This window comes from Podospora anserina, chromosome 6, assembly GCF_000226545.1.
Source record: "Podospora anserina S mat+ genomic DNA chromosome 6, supercontig 2".
Lineage (NCBI taxonomy): Eukaryota > Fungi > Ascomycota > Sordariomycetes > Sordariales > Podosporaceae > Podospora > Podospora anserina.
Genome location: NW_001914857.1, coordinates 2,190,329 through 2,207,701, shown reverse-complemented (window position 1 = coordinate 2,207,701; position 17,373 = coordinate 2,190,329). Strand labels below are relative to the sequence as shown.

The 17,373-nt window shown below is 54.3% G+C and overlaps 9 protein-coding genes across 9 annotated transcripts; 5 read left to right on the top strand and 4 right to left on the bottom strand.

The window, feature by feature from the left end:
• Positions 1-184: 184 nt before the first annotated feature.
• Positions 185-1,478, top strand: PODANS_6_390 (uncharacterized protein; the record flags this gene model as incomplete). The annotated part of the gene is made up of 3 exons (XM_001910447.1): positions 185-252; positions 320-395; positions 453-1,478. 3 exons carry the CDS (start codon positions 185-187, stop codon positions 1,476-1,478), a joined length of 1,170 nt encoding a protein of 389 aa, XP_001910482.1.
• An 834-nt stretch (positions 1,479-2,312) lies between these two features.
• PODANS_6_400 (uncharacterized protein) lies at positions 2,313-4,438 on the top strand (the record flags this gene model as incomplete). Its single annotated transcript, XM_001910446.1, has 3 exons — positions 2,313-2,340; positions 2,472-2,483; positions 2,586-4,438. The coding sequence occupies 3 exons, from the start codon at positions 2,313-2,315 to the stop codon at positions 4,436-4,438; spliced, it is 1,893 nt and encodes a 630-aa protein (XP_001910481.1).
• An 82-nt stretch (positions 4,439-4,520) lies between these two features.
• Positions 4,521-6,416, bottom strand: PODANS_6_410 (uncharacterized protein; the record flags this gene model as incomplete). Its single annotated transcript, XM_001910445.1, has 4 exons — positions 4,521-4,635; positions 4,691-5,429; positions 5,493-5,907; positions 6,051-6,416. 4 exons carry the CDS (start codon positions 6,414-6,416, stop codon positions 4,521-4,523), a joined length of 1,635 nt encoding a protein of 544 aa, XP_001910480.1.
• Positions 6,417-7,674: 1,258 nt separating this feature from the next.
• On the top strand, positions 7,675-9,108 carry PODANS_6_420 (uncharacterized protein; the record flags this gene model as incomplete). The annotated part of the gene is made up of 3 exons (XM_001910444.1): positions 7,675-8,322; positions 8,378-9,008; positions 9,062-9,108. The coding sequence occupies 3 exons, from the start codon at positions 7,675-7,677 to the stop codon at positions 9,106-9,108; spliced, it is 1,326 nt and encodes a 441-aa protein (XP_001910479.1).
• A 414-nt stretch (positions 9,109-9,522) lies between these two features.
• On the top strand, positions 9,523-10,053 carry PODANS_6_430 (uncharacterized protein; the record flags this gene model as incomplete). The annotated part of the gene is made up of 1 exon (XM_001910443.1): positions 9,523-10,053. A coding segment is annotated over one exon (531 nt), but the record flags the coding sequence as incomplete, so codon positions are not given.
• Positions 10,054-11,977: 1,924 nt separating this feature from the next.
• On the top strand, positions 11,978-13,454 carry PODANS_6_435 (uncharacterized protein; the record flags this gene model as incomplete). Its single annotated transcript, XM_001910442.1, has 2 exons — positions 11,978-12,336; positions 12,428-13,454. The coding sequence occupies 2 exons, from the start codon at positions 11,978-11,980 to the stop codon at positions 13,452-13,454; spliced, it is 1,386 nt and encodes a 461-aa protein (XP_001910477.1).
• A 399-nt stretch (positions 13,455-13,853) lies between these two features.
• Positions 13,854-14,195, bottom strand: PODANS_6_440 (uncharacterized protein; the record flags this gene model as incomplete). Its single annotated transcript, XM_001910441.1, has 1 exon — positions 13,854-14,195. A coding segment is annotated over one exon (342 nt), but the record flags the coding sequence as incomplete, so codon positions are not given.
• Positions 14,196-14,550: 355 nt separating this feature from the next.
• PODANS_6_450 (uncharacterized protein) lies at positions 14,551-15,603 on the bottom strand (the record flags this gene model as incomplete). Its single annotated transcript, XM_001910440.1, has 2 exons — positions 14,551-15,224; positions 15,423-15,603. The coding sequence occupies 2 exons, from the start codon at positions 15,601-15,603 to the stop codon at positions 14,551-14,553; spliced, it is 855 nt and encodes a 284-aa protein (XP_001910475.1).
• A 995-nt stretch (positions 15,604-16,598) lies between these two features.
• On the bottom strand, positions 16,599-17,360 carry PODANS_6_460 (uncharacterized protein; the record flags this gene model as incomplete). Its single annotated transcript, XM_001910439.1, has 1 exon — positions 16,599-17,360. The coding sequence occupies one exon, from the start codon at positions 17,358-17,360 to the stop codon at positions 16,599-16,601; it is 762 nt and encodes a 253-aa protein (XP_001910474.1).
• Between the last annotated feature and the right edge of the window lie 13 nt (positions 17,361-17,373).

Here is a 17,373-nt window from a genome sequence, read left to right as displayed (position 1 = left end):
GGGCAGTTTGTCTCTCTGAAACTTTACTTCCCTCAGACTGTCCTCAGAGTTGATCACTGTTCCCAGCTAACAATAGCCAATCTTACTGCTTGCTGCCTCCCCAACTGCCGTTTACCTCGGGAAGGTAACTCAGGGCGGACGCATTCAGGGGTTCAACACACAGACACCACCATCTCATTCCCAGATGTCAGACTCGGCTGATTGGAGGGCTGTACTTACGGCCTCGGAACGATATGACAACATCCAGAGGCTGTGGGTTTATTGCTGTTATTGTTAGCTCTTTTCTTTTTTGATACTGATGATATGCACAACAAAACAGAACCAAGGTACTGGCTGCCTCTGGAGGTGGTGCGTTTAGCTTTGAGGATGAAGCTTACAAGACATCTACCAGCAGAGTAGGTTTCACTACCTACCTTATCCTTACTTTGCCGATGGGCTCTAACTGGCTGTAGGAAGAATATGATTCCGCCTGCAATCCACCACCATCCTCTCCGCCATACTCACCACCAGAAGGTGTCACTACTCCTGCAAGTCCCGGCATCAAAATAGGTAGCTATGCCAACTGTCACTACATCGATGACGGCGCCACCTCCCAAGTCTATCGCTCCGATACCTACGCCCTTAAAGTCATTGTCGAAACCAACATCGCCCCTCACAACCCCCGCCTCGAAGCTAGGCTCTTGTCGTCCTTGTCCCACGAGAACATCATCAGCCTCATCGAAACATTTTATGACCAATCCACCCGCTTCGTTCTCGTCTTCCCTTACATGCCTCTGACTCTCAACCGGGTTCTCGAGCAACACACCGAATCCAACACCACCCTCTCATCCCGACAAACTAACCACATCTTTGTCGCTCTATTCTCGGCTTTGGATTACTTACACACCCAAGGCATCATCCACCGGGACATCAAACCCTCCTCTCTGCTTTTATCCTCCCCCTTCTCCGCCTCATCTCCCGACCCCAGCATCACACTGATAGACTTTGGCACAGCCTGGTCACCCGAGCACTCACCGCCAACCGAACCAGCGGATAACAAAATCCTCGACATTGGCACAAGCCAGTACCGTGCTCCTGAGGTGCTATTCGGCAACAAGTCGTACACCACGGCGGTGGATATCTGGGCTGCGGGCGTGATGTTGGCGGAGTGTATCATGAAGCCGTGTCCCAGGCCGTTGTTTGAAAGTAGGGGTGTACACGAAGATGGGAACCAGCTCGGGTTGATATTGAGTATCTTCAAGACGATTGGGAGTCCGACAGAGGAGACCTGGCCAGAGGCAGGGAGGGGCGGGAAGGAGGGGTTGAGGACTGTTCCGTGGGAGAGTTGGAGGGCTTTTGAGAGGAGGGGGTGGGAGGAGGTGCTGCCGGAGGTGGTGGGAGACAGGTGGAGGGAGCTGGTGGGGAGGTGTGTGAGGTATCAGAGTGAGTGGAGGGTCAGGGCTGGAGAGGCGGTGGAGATTTTGAGAGGGGGGAAGTGAGAGGTTAGACTGACCAAATCCAAATGACAAAGCAATCAACCAAGAATGACATTATCGGCCCGGACAAGCAGCTGTTAATCTTCGGAGTGGGCCGACCCGGGAACTGTGTCTGGCGCCGGCTTGGCACTCCGAACCGCCCCCCCCCCCCCAGAACATCGGGTCCGCCCAACGCGGCCTAGCGGCGGACAAGGGGACCCAAAAGTCACGCGGGGAAGCAGGGAGCTGGGATCATGTTGTCGCAGTGAAGAAGGCTTGGCGGGATGGCACCCGATCGATAAGAGCTTCATGACACACGAGCTGCGCCGTTGAAGCGCAGAAGAAAATTGGCTCGTGGAACATTGGAATGTTCACTTCAGCTTCTCTTTTGGAGAGAAGGTGGGGGTCATGATATTCCCCCCTCATCCCCCCCTCACTTCCCTCAAACTCATATCAACACGAGAAAAGGTATCCAGGTTGTTGGTGGCGCTCGACATCGGGCTTAATTGGTTGGATCTCACTGATTCCAAGGAAGCCGAAGTGGGGCTGCTCCCGCCTGGGTCACCGACCTTCTGATTGTCGGGATCGCCATCATTGGTCCGTCGCCCATGCACCTATCAACGAGACTTGGGGGGGAGGGGAGGGGGGGTGAATGGTAGGCAGCTCGATGCTGGCCGCCCATGGCTGGCTGGGCTGTGCCCCCGGGCTGGAAGAAAGCACTACTGCTGGTCGACTGCATGATCCCGACATACTACCCCCGAGCCAGTCTCTTTCTTCTCTTCTCCTTGCTTTCCGCTCTTGTCCAGTGTTTTTTGTTTTCGTGTTTGATCCGGATTGAATCATGAGGAAGAGCACACCATGAAGAACAGACAGAAGTCGAGAACTGGTACGCGAGAGTTTCTCGTCCCCCTCATCAACAGCCTTGTTGTTGTTGTTGTTGTTGTTGTTGTTGTTGATGATGATGATGATCCTCCTCCGCCTTATCTGACGCGCGCTGTTGCTAACTTTGACCGATAGGTTGTCGAACTTGTAAAGTCAGGCGGGTACGCGGCCCAGGATGATTCTGAGTTTAACTTTTCTGTCCCCTTGGCCAGACTAACCTATCCTCTCTGTAGCTGCGATGTGATGAAGCCAAACCCGCCTGTGAGAACTGTCTCAAGAAGGGCTTCCAGTGCCCCGGTTATCAGCAGCGTCTCCAATGGTCGACCAAGCATGAAAGGCCGATGGTGGTTAACACGACAGGGCCTGACAACTTTGCCCAGCTCGTCACCGCTGCTTCGGCCTCTATCGTCAAGACCGCCTCCCCTGCCGGCAACCCATCTGGGTCTGACGCCAACGTCCCGGCCGCAAGCCCGACGACTCCCAGCCCGGCTGCGGCTGTAAGCCGGGAATCTTCCTCGGCACCGCGGTCGGCTACACTATCCGCCTCGCCGCCACCGTCTTCATTTACCCTCTCGCCACCACCCCAGTCAGAGGCTCCCGTCGACGATGGTACTGACGGTGATGGCGGCACTCTTGTTCCCGTCGCCCGGAAGAGTGGCGGCTTGACTCCGACGAATCGGCAACAGGAACCCATGATGTTTCAGCAAGTGGTGGATATTCCTACGTTCCTGATAGAACACTGGTTCAAGTCTGTCTGTTGTTCCTGGTCGGCTTTTGACTCTCAGACAAACCCCTACCGCCGACTAACCTCGACACTGTGGAACACATCGACACCCGTGTTCTATGCCCTCCAAGCCATCTCGGCAGCCTCGCTTGTCGAGCGCCTTCCTCATGTCATCAAAGACACGGCCCGTGCCGCCCCCCGAAAGGCTGCCGAGGCCATCCACAAAGAGCTCGTCGCCTTCTCGACAGGCTATCGTCCGCGTTTCCCGGTTGAGCTCCTGTTATCCTTGTTCTGTATGAGCTCGTCCATGTGCTGGATGGAGTCGCGACAACTTGGCCAGCAATACGTACGACAGGCCCACAACGTGCTGAAGATCCTCGACCGCCAGACGCTCGATTTCGAATCGCAGGAACTCCTCGACTTCTTCAAGGGATGTTTGCTGTACGAAGAGGCGCTGAGGAGTGTGGTGTCGGAGGAGGAAATAGACTTCGCCAACATGCTCAGCTGGGCAGAGCCGACAGATCAAGGACCGCTGGTGGCCGCAACACCGCACGCATGGACAGGTGTTTCTGCTGACGTCTTTCGACTTTTCGGCAAGGCTGTTGCCCTTTGCCGGCGGTCCCGCACACGATGGCGGCATAACGATGGGACGAGCTATCGCGTCCTGCAAGGTGCCATGAGGGACATCCAGGAGGCTACCGTGATCGAAGAGTCATTGCTGTCCATTGATATCACGTCTGTCGAGACCAGCCTCACGCCTGATACGGCTTCGACGATATCGACTGATCTGTACAATGCTACGCAAGCCTATCGGCTCTCATCACTCCTCCAGCTGTACGAGACTTTCCCCGATCTCGTCGCAAAGCGAATGCCCGATTTGGCGGACCAAGATGGAACCATTCTCTGGAGTGCATGGGTATCTCCCTTGGCCCTTCACGTCACGGATGTTCTCAGGGCTCTGCCAGTTGGAAGCATGCGATGTATCCAACCGCTGCTCTGTCTCTGCGCGGGGAGCGGGCTGCGGTTCGACAGGAAGGTCTCCCTCGGTCGCGGCCATCAGAGCTTCCTGCTCAGCACCGAGTCGACGGCTGCGGCGGCGATCCCCACGCCCACATCGGGTATTGTCGCTGACACGGACTCTTCCCTCGCCGCCACGCCCGGGATGTCCGAGAATGCCATCAAGACGTCACAGGCCCGGTCGTTCATCATGGCCCGGTTGGATCAGCTGGAGAACAGCCTGCCACCGAAGCCGATTGGTGTGGCCAAGCAGCTGCTGCGTGCTGTCTGGACCGCGTATGACGAAGAGATTGGGCTGGCACGTCGGACGCACTGGTTGGATGTGATGAGCCAGACAGGCCTCCACAGTCTATTCGGATGAGGTGATCCTAACACTACAAGACATTCTCTCCACCACAAGTCAAGGTCAAGATTTATGCAGATGACACGCCGGGGGGGCGAACTCAGTCGAGAGCAATCGTCCCCTTGTCGGTAGGGGTATAATCTTCCTCCTCGGGGTGCACCAAAATGCCGAGAGACTCCTCGGTCTCGTGAAAGTCAAGCCCCTCATGGATATGCCTAATCACGGTAGGTTAGCCCATCCTCTTCAGATGCCCTCGAAAAGAGAACTTACTTGTCAACCGCCAGCACCTCCAACCCGGGGATGCAGTCGATCCCCGCGATGATCAACCAGCTCCCAAAGAAACTCCAGCTGAAGCCGACCAACACCTCGACGATCTGCACCCACAACTGCCTCACGTTCCCATCAAACACCACCCCCCCGGGAACATCCAGCCCGCCATACGCCGCCACCTCCCTCCGCGCAAACAAGCCCGTCATGACGGTGGCCACCACACCACCAACACAATGTGTAGCAAAGGTATCCCCATTGTCGACCCACCTCCACTTATGCGCCAGCTTGGTGAACTTGATCCTCAACGCCTGGCGACAAACGACCGCGCCAAAGACACCAAAGAAGAACGCAGTAGGCATGTCGATGAACCCCGCCGAGGGCGTGATCATCACCAACCCGGCAATCGCGCCCATGAACGTCGCGTCGAGTGACCACTTGCCCGATTCGAGAAAGGTCATCACCGACCAGGTGAGGGCTCCGGAGGCGGCGCAGAGGTTGGTCACGCAGAGGGCCATGACGGACTGGAAGTTTAGCGCGAGGGCGGTGCCGGCGTCGAAGGCGAGCCAGGAGCCCCAGATGATGATCATGCTGACGAGCTGGAAGAAGGAGTTTCCGGGACGGTGGAGGCGGATGTGGGTCGGGGTGCGGAGGGGGGATTTCTTGGAGCGGAAGATGGGGTAGGAGAGGTAGAGGGAGATTGCGGTCGCGGTGGCGCCGGAGCAGACGTGGACGGGGGTTCCTTTTTTCCCATCTCACAGTCAATACAAACAGATGGAGCATATTGAAATGGGATGGTGCTCACCCCCCGCGAAATCCAACACTCCAAGCTCCTCTCCCAGCACACCACCCCCCCAGACCATGTGCGCGAGGGGACAGTAGATGAATGTTGACCATAACGCGATGAACACCGCGCAGGACTTGATGGTGCCCCGTTCTACGAACCCGCCTACTGCGATGGCGCAGACCGTGGCTTCAAAGACGAGCTGGAATTCACTGAACAAAATGGCGGGGATGGTGCCGACGGGCGAGGAGAGGACGTCGCGGTGGAAGAGGTGGGCGGTCCAGGAGCCGAAGAACCAGCCGTTTCCCGGGCCGTAGGCGAGGGAGTAGCCGAGGACGAACCACTGGATGGAGCAGATTGAGATCACGAGGACAGCAGGGAGGGCGGCGGTGAGGGAGTTGCGGCGCCAGGTGTAGCCGCTGTAGGCTATTCCTACCTGTGGGGGGTTGGGGGGCGGGGTGTTAATGACTTGTAAGGGGAAGGGGGGGAGGAAAGGGGAAAGGGGTAAGGGAAAAGGGAAAAGGGGGAAGGGGAGGGTTAGGGTTTGTGATGATGGTGTGGTGATGAGGGAAAACATACAGTCGGGACAATGGTCCAGCAGATTACCGTGCAGACGAGGATAAACAGGGTGTCTATCTTGTCGCAGTCCTCCCAGGCGGCGACGACCGAGGAGGCCATTTTTCCTCTTTTTGTCAATCGGTCTGTCTGTCTGTCTGTCTGTCTGTCTGTCTGTCTGTCTGTCGTGCTTACTTTAATGAATCGGATCGATACAAGGAAAGCAACGAGGTAAAAAAGTGTGTCATTCACCCAACCCAATAAACAAGGTGCTGTTCGTGGTGTGTAACAAGCAAGCAAGCAAGCAAGAAATATCTTCCCAATGTCGAAAAAGATAAGAAAGTTACCCTCTGAGAACCAACAACACCGCACGCAGATGGTTGACATCATGCTGTTGGGTTGCGAAGGTAGGTAGGATCAATATATATGTACCCATCCGGCCATCCGCGCCCTCTTTCCCCCCCCCCCCTCCTCTACAAAACCACGACCTCGGTAATCACCTTCTTCTTTTGGGTTCATTTTCCTCTTTTTTTCTCCCAATTATTTCTGAAAGTGGTATACAGCTCCCCCAAAGAGCGGGGTTGGGTTGGGTTGGGGAGGAGATGATGCGTTGTGATACCTGTTGATAAGACATTTATGTACATACAAATCGCCCCCCCTCTCTGATAAGAGCTATGGTGGAGATAAGGGGAACAAAAGCTTCCGATGCAACGCCGTGGTGCTATGCATGTGTAAGTGGTTGGTTGGTTGGTTGTACTTTTTTGCTCGATGGGGATTAGCGCCGGATGGACTCCCCGATATTGATCAATTTGTCCATTTACAGCTCCAGACAAAGCATTCTCATCACAACCACACCTACTCGGTCAGCTAATAAAACATCGGAATCCCCCAGATCTGCATCCATCCATCATGCTCCGAGCCCCCTGCGCCGTCGTGTACAACCACCACCATGACACACCATCCTCAGCCTATCACGCCCTTTCCCGGGCAATATGTCGTTGCTTCCCCATCCCAGACTATCGACCCGATGATGCACGCGGGGCAGCTGGTTGGTGATCCGGCACACAGCTTGTGAGACCTCCATCCTAGCGGGGGAATCAACGCCCCCCTGTACTGGTTCACTCGCTGCCGTGGAATCTTGCATATAAAACCCTCCGCCAAGGCCTTTCTTTCCGAGCACTCATATCTCGTTGTCTACTGCAATCTACCACCACCGCTACTGCCAAGAATACCCTCCATCCGTCTTGGCCCTGCATGTACACTGCCTAGTGTAGCTTCTCGGCCCGTACCGAATCACTCACCTCTAGAAATGGCAGACATGGAAAAGAAGCCGCCCGTGGGCAATGGGGCTGTCGAGGCGCAGTTGGGAAACGCCACCCCCGAGACGGACATCATCAATCTGCTGGGGTACAAGCCTGAGCTGAAGCGGAACCGGTCAATGTTTACGCTGTTGTTTCAGAGCTTGGCTATTGCTGCTGTATGATCATCGCCATGCTGGGCAAGGTAAAGAGGAGACTGATGATGATTTGAACTCTAGATACCCTACGGCTTCGGCGGTCCCCTCATCAGCGCCATCTACGGCGGGGGCGAGTCCTTTCCTTGCCTACAGAACAAATGATAATAACTAACAAAACCAGGCCAACTCCCCATGTTCCTGGGCTGGATCTTAGTTCTGATCGTAGACGAGTGCATCGCCCTCTCCCTAGGCGAGCTCGCCTCTCGCTATCCCACCTCAGCAGGCCCCTACTACTGGTCCTTTCAACTCGCCCCTCCCCGCTTCCGCACCGTCCTCTCTTTCGTCACAGGATGGACCTGGCTGATAGGCAACTGGACAATTACTCTCTCGGTCAACTTTGGGTTTGCCTCCCTCATCGCCGCCTGCGTGGCGCTGTACCACCCTGATTTTATCATTGAGCCGTGGCAGTTGCTGCTCATCTTCTACGCGATCTGCGGTATAACGTTTTTGATATGCGCTTACGGGAATAGGTTGCTGCCGGCGGTTGATACCGCCTGCGCGGCGTTTACTGCCGTGGCGATTTTGGTGACGCTTGTTTGTTTATCTGCCAAGGCGGAGGTGGGGAGGAATGAGGTGGGGGAGACGTTGGGGGGGTATGATACCAGTTTGAGTGGGTGGGGGGGTTTCAGCTTCTTCATCGGGGTGTTGCCGGCGGCGTATACGTTCAGTGCCATTGGGATGGTGTCGGCCATGGCGGAGGAGTGTGATGATCCGGCGGTCAAGCTGCCGAGGGCGATTGCGCTTTGTGTGCCGGTTGGGGGGGTTGCTGGGCTTTTCTTCGTATGTCTTGCTATTCCTTTCGTCCGTGAGAGAGAGTTGCTGACCACAGGTGTAGATCATCCCTATATGCGCCACCATGCCGGCCTTGGAATACATCCTCGACGCCCCCGTCGCCCAGGCTTTGCCTTACATCTTTGCTGCCGTCATGGGCTCCCCCGCTGGGGGCTTGGGACTGAGCATCCTCGTCCTGATCATCACGTTCTTTTGCTCCATCTCCATCACCGTCGCCGCGTCGCGTTGCACCTGGGCGTTCGCCCGCGACAAGGCCATACCTGTCTCGAGACTCTGGAGCAGGGTTGATGCCCGCCACGGGGTGCCCATCTGGGCTCTGGCGCTGACGACAGTTGTTCAGATGCTGCTCGGGCTGATCAACCTTGGGTCGTCGTCTGCCTTCTTGGCGTTCGTCTCTGTGGGCGTGATATCACTTGCCGTGTCGTATGCGATTCCGATCTCGATCAGCATGCGGCATCGCCGGAGGGAGGTGAATGCCGCGCGGTGGACGATGGGGGCGAAGGTTGGGTGGGTGGTGAATGTGATTGCCGTGTTGTGGATTGTGTTTGAGACGGTGCTGTTTTCGATGCCGCAGGTGTTGCCGGTGGATGAGGTGACGATGAATTATGCGATTGTGGTGTTTATGGGGTTTATGGTGTTGAGTGCGGTTTGGTATGGGGTTTATGCGAGGAAAGGTGAGTTGATTCTTTGGGGTCTGATGATGAGTGGGTGCTGATGATTTTGGTAGTTTATGTTGGGCCTCCTGAGTCGGATGGGATTAAAGTTGAGAGGTGATCGAACGGTAGGCATGTTTGCACCGCAATGGAAGATTTGATTTGAGATTTACAGGCCTATGATGATCAAGTGGTATTGTGCCGGCTATGGCTATGGCTATGGCTATGGCGGGTGATGGTAACACGTCAAAACCGGTCCGCTAGCGTCCGCTTCGGCTGCGGGTTAGAATGCCGGAGTTAAGGCTGTGATGCTACGGTAGGTATTGCTTACTGTGGGTCGCCATATTGAGAGACTGCCATATGACAACAAGGGAATATCTTACTGCTGTACGGCCTGTCATTGAGGCAACAAGAATATGTTGCTGGTAGCATAGGTAATAATACCATCGCCGTCCATCGATAGCAGTCCCACTGCCATCGAAGCTTCCCCCTCCCCCTCCCCCCCCAATCATCATCTTCATCATTATCTATATAAACCGCCATCAACCTCTCTCCCCTCCCGCACATCGTCACATCACCCCATCACACCATCACAATCAGCAAACCTCGAACACACACTCTCAACCATCACCCACGCCATATCCACCACCCTCACCCACTTTGGCGCCTTGGACATCGTAATCAACAACGCGAGGCTACCTCCTCACCGGGGACAGCGAGTCCATCCTCCTCTCCCGCGCCACCTCTCCCTTACCCAAGACCAATTCCAGACAAACTTCTGGGGTCCACAGCCTTACTAACCTTACATGCGGTTCGACACGTGCGGCAGTCTGGTGGTAAAAGGGGAGGGGGGGTGATTTTGAATATAACCTCCATCGGCGGCCGGCTTACCGCCCCTGGCAGCGCGTTTTATCACGCGAGTAAATTTGCTCTTGAGGGGTTTACAGAGAATGTGAGAAAAGAGTTGAGGCCTGAGTGGAATGTGAAAATGGGGGTTGTTGAGATGAAGGGAATACATTTCTTGGAATCTCCGCTCGATGGGTTCGGTGGTAGTTTAGTGTACTAGGCTAAAATCAAGTCTTGGATTGCTATCATGCTTTCATGAGAGCCCCTGAGGGTTGCTGTAGCAACGGCGAGAATGTGTTTGTTGCCCGAGATGTCGCGATGCTTCGCTCGTGATGTTGGTAAGAAATGTTGGTGAGATGCAATCAAAGGAAAAGTCAAGAGAAAATTGCGATGTGAGATCTCAAGTGGAAAGATGCTGTGTCGTATGATGCCTTGCCCACCGGTGCGTCACCCAGTCCGACTGCTTGCTGCAAAAGTCACATTCTGTTTTGGCTAGGGAAATCAATCAAAGAAAGTCAAAAACAGATTCAGTTATACAAAGATACAGCGAACATATCATAGGCTACCTAACCAGGAAGGGTTGCCAGCTCAGCTTTTCATACATTGGTGGCGATGTGGTATCTTTGAGTATCATTAAGCGGTGAATGGGAGCCTGCTGGTATAAAAGTCTTTTGTGGCAGCAGCTGAAAAGAGATCACCTAATGAGAGTACTAAGAATGGTATCTGAAGGTGTCGGTGATGTGTATGATGAAATGTTGTTTGCGCGCTGGCATATGTACAATCCTGCAATCTATATCGACTGAGGGACAGGTCAGTGTTTCCATGCTGGCACAGTTTGTTGATGTTTGTTGCTCAGGGGGGAATTTAGGGGTATTTGCACCTTGTATAAGAGAGCCATGCAGCTATTTTCCCAGCACAGGCCAGTCCGTGATGTTCCATGATACAATATAGACATGAGATTCCAAATGTTTTACAGCATTATACTGCCATATTTAACCGGGGAAACCCAATCCATCATTCATCGCACAATGGTATGGATGCCCATCATGAATGCTAAGGCATAGCCACCGCCATCATGGTAGCCATCACAGCAAACATCATCTTCCGTCCTGACATTCTGGGATCACTCTTGCAAGTGTTATCAAGTGAAAATATGCCAAGTGCTAGTCGCAAAGTGCATACCCAGCACATACGATGTGAACAGAAAAGGAGACCGATGGGGTATCAAGGGAGTGAAAAACAGTCCTGGACATGTCACGTGGGCACGGATCAACCGCCTTAGTCTTCTGCATCTTTTCAGTCTAGTCTACGGCCTGTCCTCTTTCTTTTTATACATGCTAACATCATCGCCTTTGTTCACAACTTTGCTGCGTCCTTGGGATACCCAACATGCCCCAAGACTATCATTAACGGCCCTGTAGACAGAAGAAAAAAGACTGCGGCGAGATATCAAGGGCTTTGAACATAGTTAGTATGCCTCCCGACCATGTCTAAAGGCTTCACAACTATCTCTTACTCGTCTTTAAAAGTCTACTGACGATCCTTTCAAGGATCAATCATCTATACCATGGGCCTTTCAACTCCCTGTGTACCGATGTCTTCTCACCATCTTCCAAGGCCCTCATTCACGGAGACTGTCTCTATTTTCTTGTCCTTAACGTGCCCCGTGGTAGCAGCCCCCATCCCCTACTAACACCCCCAGCCTCGGTGACATTCACTATCCCGACGTTAAAGATGGGAGAGTAACCTAAGGACTTATGTATCAAGAGCCACAGTCATGTCACCTCTACTCCCACAAGTTGGAACCAGTGAATTTACAAGAGCACCGTCGACGCCGAGTGAATCCATTTTGGCGAGATGAGCCCGGCAAAGTGGATTAAGCGGGTCCAAGTGAATACGGGGAGGTGAAGCCCAGTCTTGCTCTTGCCCGGGGCCTCTTCCTCGGGTATTCAACGGGCTGCCACCTCCCCTCCATCCTCCCCTCCCATCTCTCGCTCTAACTCTCCCTCCCCCAGCCATCATCACCACATCTTTGCTTAACCCCCTCGCTTTTTTTTGGTTCCCATTCAGCATCGCTTTTGCTCCTACATCGCCTCAAAGAGACATATATATATATATATACGTCGTTTTATCTCTTAACAAGAATGTCAAAGGGAAAGCGAAGACACACCAAGCGGTGGCGTTACCACCACCGCCGCCCAAAAGCCAACCCCAACTACATCATCAAGACCGATGATGCCACCCCCGTTCTCGCCCTGCCCATGGAGTTGTTTGTCAAAATCGGCAAGTATTTGACACAAGCGGAGGCCATGGCGTTTGGTGCGGCTTGCAAACAGGTTGGGTACATGCTCAGACCGGCCATCTGGCAGTCCCTCGCGCTCAAGACGGACTCGCACGCGAGGTTTGGGGAGGAGCTGGGCCGAATTGTTGCCCGCGCGAAGGCCGAGCTGGACAGGTTCCAGCGCTGCGAGCTGCCTTGTCGGCCGTTTGTGGAGGATGTCAAGTATGTTTTTCGTCCCATGTCACACGATTGTTGTGTAACGGTGCTCTGGTACACCGTCATTTGTTGTAGCGATATTCGGTCAAGGTGCTAGTCGACCTTCAGTCCTCACTCTCTTCCTCCTCGTACTGAAACGTCGACTAACCACCCCCCATCCCCGCAGAAACCTCAACCTCTACCTCCAACACCACGATCCCCTCGACCGTGAAGAACCCCACCACCCCGAACTAGCCAACAAGATCCTCGACTTGCTCTCCCTCCTCCCAAACGTCCAGAAGCTCAACCTGGACCTCAGAGATCTCCAACAACCACAGGTCGCCCACCTCATCACCCTCCTGGGTATCAACCCAACCCCCATCCTCCCCCAGGCTCGCCAAGTGAGGTTCACCACTGGGGAACACGACCACAACGCCGCGCAACAACGCCGTAGCTTCGACCCCATCACCTGCGGCCGAGTCATCGCAGCCGTCTGCCGCTCCCTCGGGCCTCACGTAACGGACTTTGAATTCATCCGTGGCACAGAGCAAGAAAACAATGAAGCGTTGCTTGAAGTTGCGGAGGCATTCACCAACGGCGAAAGAAAAATGAAGAAATTGCTCGTTGCGTCCACCGATTCGATGCATGGGTTTGATATGTTTGGCGCGAGGGAGATTTTGGAGCAAATCGTTGCTCCGCACAGAGACAGCATTGAGGAGATTTTTATCGGGGATGATGCTGAATGGGAGCCTGAAGGGGGGAGGGAGGAGTGGAGGGAGCACTACGGGGCTGTTAACCATATTGTTGGCGCGTTGGAGCAAATGCCAAATCTGAAAAGGGTGGCGTTTCCGGTGGTGGATTTTCGGTGTGAGGGGGTGAGGGATATGGCTGGGGATGAGAATTTTGCAAGGGAGGAGGTGGAGAAGGAGATGAGGAGGGTTGTTGGGGCGGTGATGGATAGGTTGCCCAACTTGGATCATGTGGCGTTTTGGTCGCAGTATCAGGAGATGGGGGTTGAGGCTTGGAGGGAGGGGGATGGGGAGGCGGGGTTGGGGTGGAGTTTTCATGAGGTGAGGGATGATTGGATTCGGCCGAGGAGTGGAAGGGGGGCGTGGCCGATGGGGATTTGGGGGCGTTGGTGGTGAGGATTGGTGAGGATTGGTGAGGGTGGTGAGGGTGGTTTGGTGATTGCTTGGTTGTTGACTCTGGTTGGCTATCACTAAGGTTGGTGGGCAGACTGGACAGGTGGTAGTTTGGTGGCATTGGTGAGGGTTTCTCTAGGAAGTAGTAGGGTGTAGGTTACCTTTTCGAAGATAGCGGGTATTCAATATAATGTTTTAGCACTGGCGGACATCTTGTGCGATATGGTGCGGTGAAGCAAGGAATCAGATGGCATGGCGAATTGTGTTTGAGATCAAAAAGGTTGGCCAGCTTTGCGAAGCTGAAGAGTATCTTTTTCTCTGCAGGGCATGCCAAAGTAGATGTTAATGTAGAAAAAAAATTGCTGTGCAGATGCTGGTACTTGTCCATCGTGCCCTTCAGCACTACTGATACACCCAATCTTCCTTCCTAGGCTTCCTCGCCCGGTACCAGGCACCAAGCTGATATCCCGGGTACAACATCGCGTTCCACCTCTTGCCCGTCTTCTCATCAAGCTTGACATACCACGACTCCGCCGCGGTCTTGTTACCTCCACCGCCCCAGATCGTCTTGTTGTTCAACTCGTCCTGCACATTGCTCACCCACTGCCTCTCCGCCTCGGGTGTTACTTCCACTTCTCTCACTTGACTCCCTTTGGAGAGAATAGGCTTGATAACGTTCATCGCGAGCGTGATGGCGTTCTCGATGGCGATGATAACAGAGGTGTGTCCCGTGACAGAGTTTGGTCCTTTTCATCGCATGTCAGCAAGACATCCCCCCAAACCCAACAGAGACAAGAAAACTCACCAGCCAACATAAAGAAATTCGGAAACCCCCCCACCGCCACCGTTTCATAAGCACCCACCCCCTTCACCCCTTCCTTCCCATCCAGACTATCCCCATCACTCACATCCTCCCCCCAATGGCCCCCCAACCTCTCCCCCCCCCTCCCAACCACCTCAACCCCCTCCAAAAACCTATTCGTCTCAAACCCCGTCGCCAGCACAATCACATCTCCCTCCACCACCCTCCCCCCTTCCGTCTTCACACCCTCAGGTACCACCTCCACAACCCGCTTCCCCAACCAACTCAACCCGTTCATCATGCAACGCCCTCAAATACCCCCGGGTCATACACCCGTCTCTTGTATCCAAACTCAACCCCCTCCGGCACCACCAAATCGCTATACCTCTCCGGCACCGTCTCCCTCATATACCTTTTCACGTCCTCCGTTTTTTTCCGTCTGATCCACCTCCCAACCTTGTTCTCCCTCATCGCGATGAAATCCATCTCCCCAATCAAGATACACAACAATCTCTGAAGCCCGCGCGGCAGCCGTTCCAGAAGCGCCAAAGGAAAAAGCTCTGCCAAGGAGGGAATGACATAATGCCTCGAGTGGACAAACTGCGTTATCTTATCAACATTATAGTCACGTCCGGAAGAGCAAACCTCAGCGTTGTTGCTCCTCCCAAGCAACGCCGGTACAATCTGCGAAGCGGAACACCCGTTCCCAAACAACATCACCTTTTTGTTGTCGAGGTCAACACTGTGGTCCCACCTAGCAGAATGCATCACCGTCCCAGAAAACGACCCGGCACCCGGGAGGGAGAAAAAAGAGGATGTTTTCGGATGGAACAGAATCCCAGTTCCGGAAAAAAGAAACTGGCATTCGTGGTGGGAGATGGCGTTGTGGGAGAGGACCGTCAGTCGCCATCGGGAGATGGGGCTGGGAAGCCATTCGCATTTTTGGACCGACGAGCAAAATGTTATTCTGCCTGGGAGGAGGGAGTATTTTTCCGCGATGGAGACGAGGTAAGACTTGATTTGGGGGGCGGTGGGGAGGGAGGTGGAGGTCCATTGGGGGCAGGGGGCGAAAGGAGAAGGTGTAGAGGGAGGAGGGGATGTCGCAGGCGGCTCCTGGGGTGGTGTTAACACAAGTCAAAGGGGAGAAGAAGGAAGGAAGATAGATATACCGGGATATTGGTTCAGATGCCAGGTGCCGCCCAGCTCAGCTTCTCGTTCAAAGATGCGGATGTCGGTGATGTTGTGTTTGAGCTTCAGGGTGGCGCCGAGGCCGATGCCTGAGAAGCCTGCGCCGATGCAGGCGAACTGGGTGTAGGTTGCTGTTGTTGGTGGGTCGTTGCTGTCCGTCATGTTGGATGATGATGCTGCTGTAACCTGTCGCTAGAAGCGCAAAGAAAAGGTGAAAGGCATCGAGACGTCTGAGACATTATATCCTCCACGGCGCCAGACATTTCTGTACCACAAACAACAACAGCACCAAGGCCCAACAGTCACACTCGTATGCCCGTCCGTCCCTCGTCCGATATCACGCAGTTCGTGTGCCCTGCCGTTCACCCAACCATGGTCCATGGTCCTCCAAAACTCCACAATATCGACCCGTCGTGCCACCACCAAAAAGCCACCAAGTTGTAATTCGCGGCACGGTAGTGGATTTGACCGCTCGGGTATATTCGGTTATGGCTGCCATGCCGCCTCTTTCCATCTGAACCGTGGTCATGATGCCCATTCACAAAACGAGTGGCCCAATGAGGAAAATGCTGACGAGCAAGACCACGACCTAGCGTAGCAGTCGCCAAGCTCGCTGTGCATCTACGCTTCCAACAGCAAGGCGTCCACGTCTTCAGCCGTCCACTTGCGACCAGGGGGCCACCCAATGACACGGGAGCGGGATCGATCAGGAACGATGCCCGTATGCACGTCGTGTAACGGTTGGGGACATGATTTGACGATTTCCCAATGGGGGCCGTGCTCGCAGCCAAAAGATTTCGATGCCGCGACCAGGCATCGGCAGTGCAGACAAGCCAGTTGGCACAAAATGAGGTATTTCGAGCAATGCCGCAATAGGGTATAACGGTGCTGATCACGGAAGGAAGCCTGCGCTGGGTTAGCAGTTGTTTGGCGATAGCGAGCACTCGCCTGTTTTGGACGTGAGTGGTGTGGTGTGTATGATCAGAGTAGTAGCCAACGCACTGTCAGCTCCAGTGTTCCAAGAATGACCCGAAGAGTCTTAGCTCAATCCTTGTGTCTGTTATGTCGTATTCGTAGCGAGTATGTTTTTTATCGCAGATCCAACCCTCGAATATGCTGCCTTGCCCGTCCATGTGTGTACAACCAACATTCCCTTCTCACCCAGAATCCCCCGTCGGAATAGGTAACCACTCGACATCCCACTTGGTGTCCCACAGTTCCCCAATCCATCTCACCTTCACCACCTTGGAGCCGCTCTGGTAAAAGCACGTAGCGATGGTCCCCTCCTCATCCTGTTCCCGTGGCAGCAACCACTCTTCCCCATCATCCCCATCAGCGCCGCTTGCCAAGGTGAGACAGGCAATATCAGTAAAGAGATCCGGTGGCGCCAACTTGTTGACTTCCGCTGTGTCGACCGTGTTCCAATTACTGTATCCAGTATTGGTCGACATAAACAGGAGCTCAAACTGCCGGTTTCGGTTGATGTAAGCGACCCCGACATCCACGCTGTTTGGGGGCAGATTAGCATCAACCAGTGCCGTTGGCTCCGGGGTTGCCACCGTCCCAGACCATGCCACCACTTGTAGATTAATAGTGGTCTCAGTGGGATTCAGTAGAGCGGAGGTGCCCCTCTGGGTGCTTGTCGAAATCTTTTCTGGCGGCCGCTTCGCAACGGCAAAGGCCGAGATGGAGGATTTCCCTTGTTGATCATCGGTCGGGAGCATCGTGTCGGGAACTGTCGTGGTTCGGTTGTCCTTTAGCTTTGGAAGAGACGGCGAAAGGAAGGTAACGAAAAGCCTTACGCTGAGGTAAATAAAATGCTGGCGATCTCGCAGTGCCCCAACTTCGGTGCATGAACTGGAGACGGTCGTCCGAATCGTGGTAGAATATGCCGTACCCGTTTCGTGGTTCCTTGTCATAATTGGGGTCCGA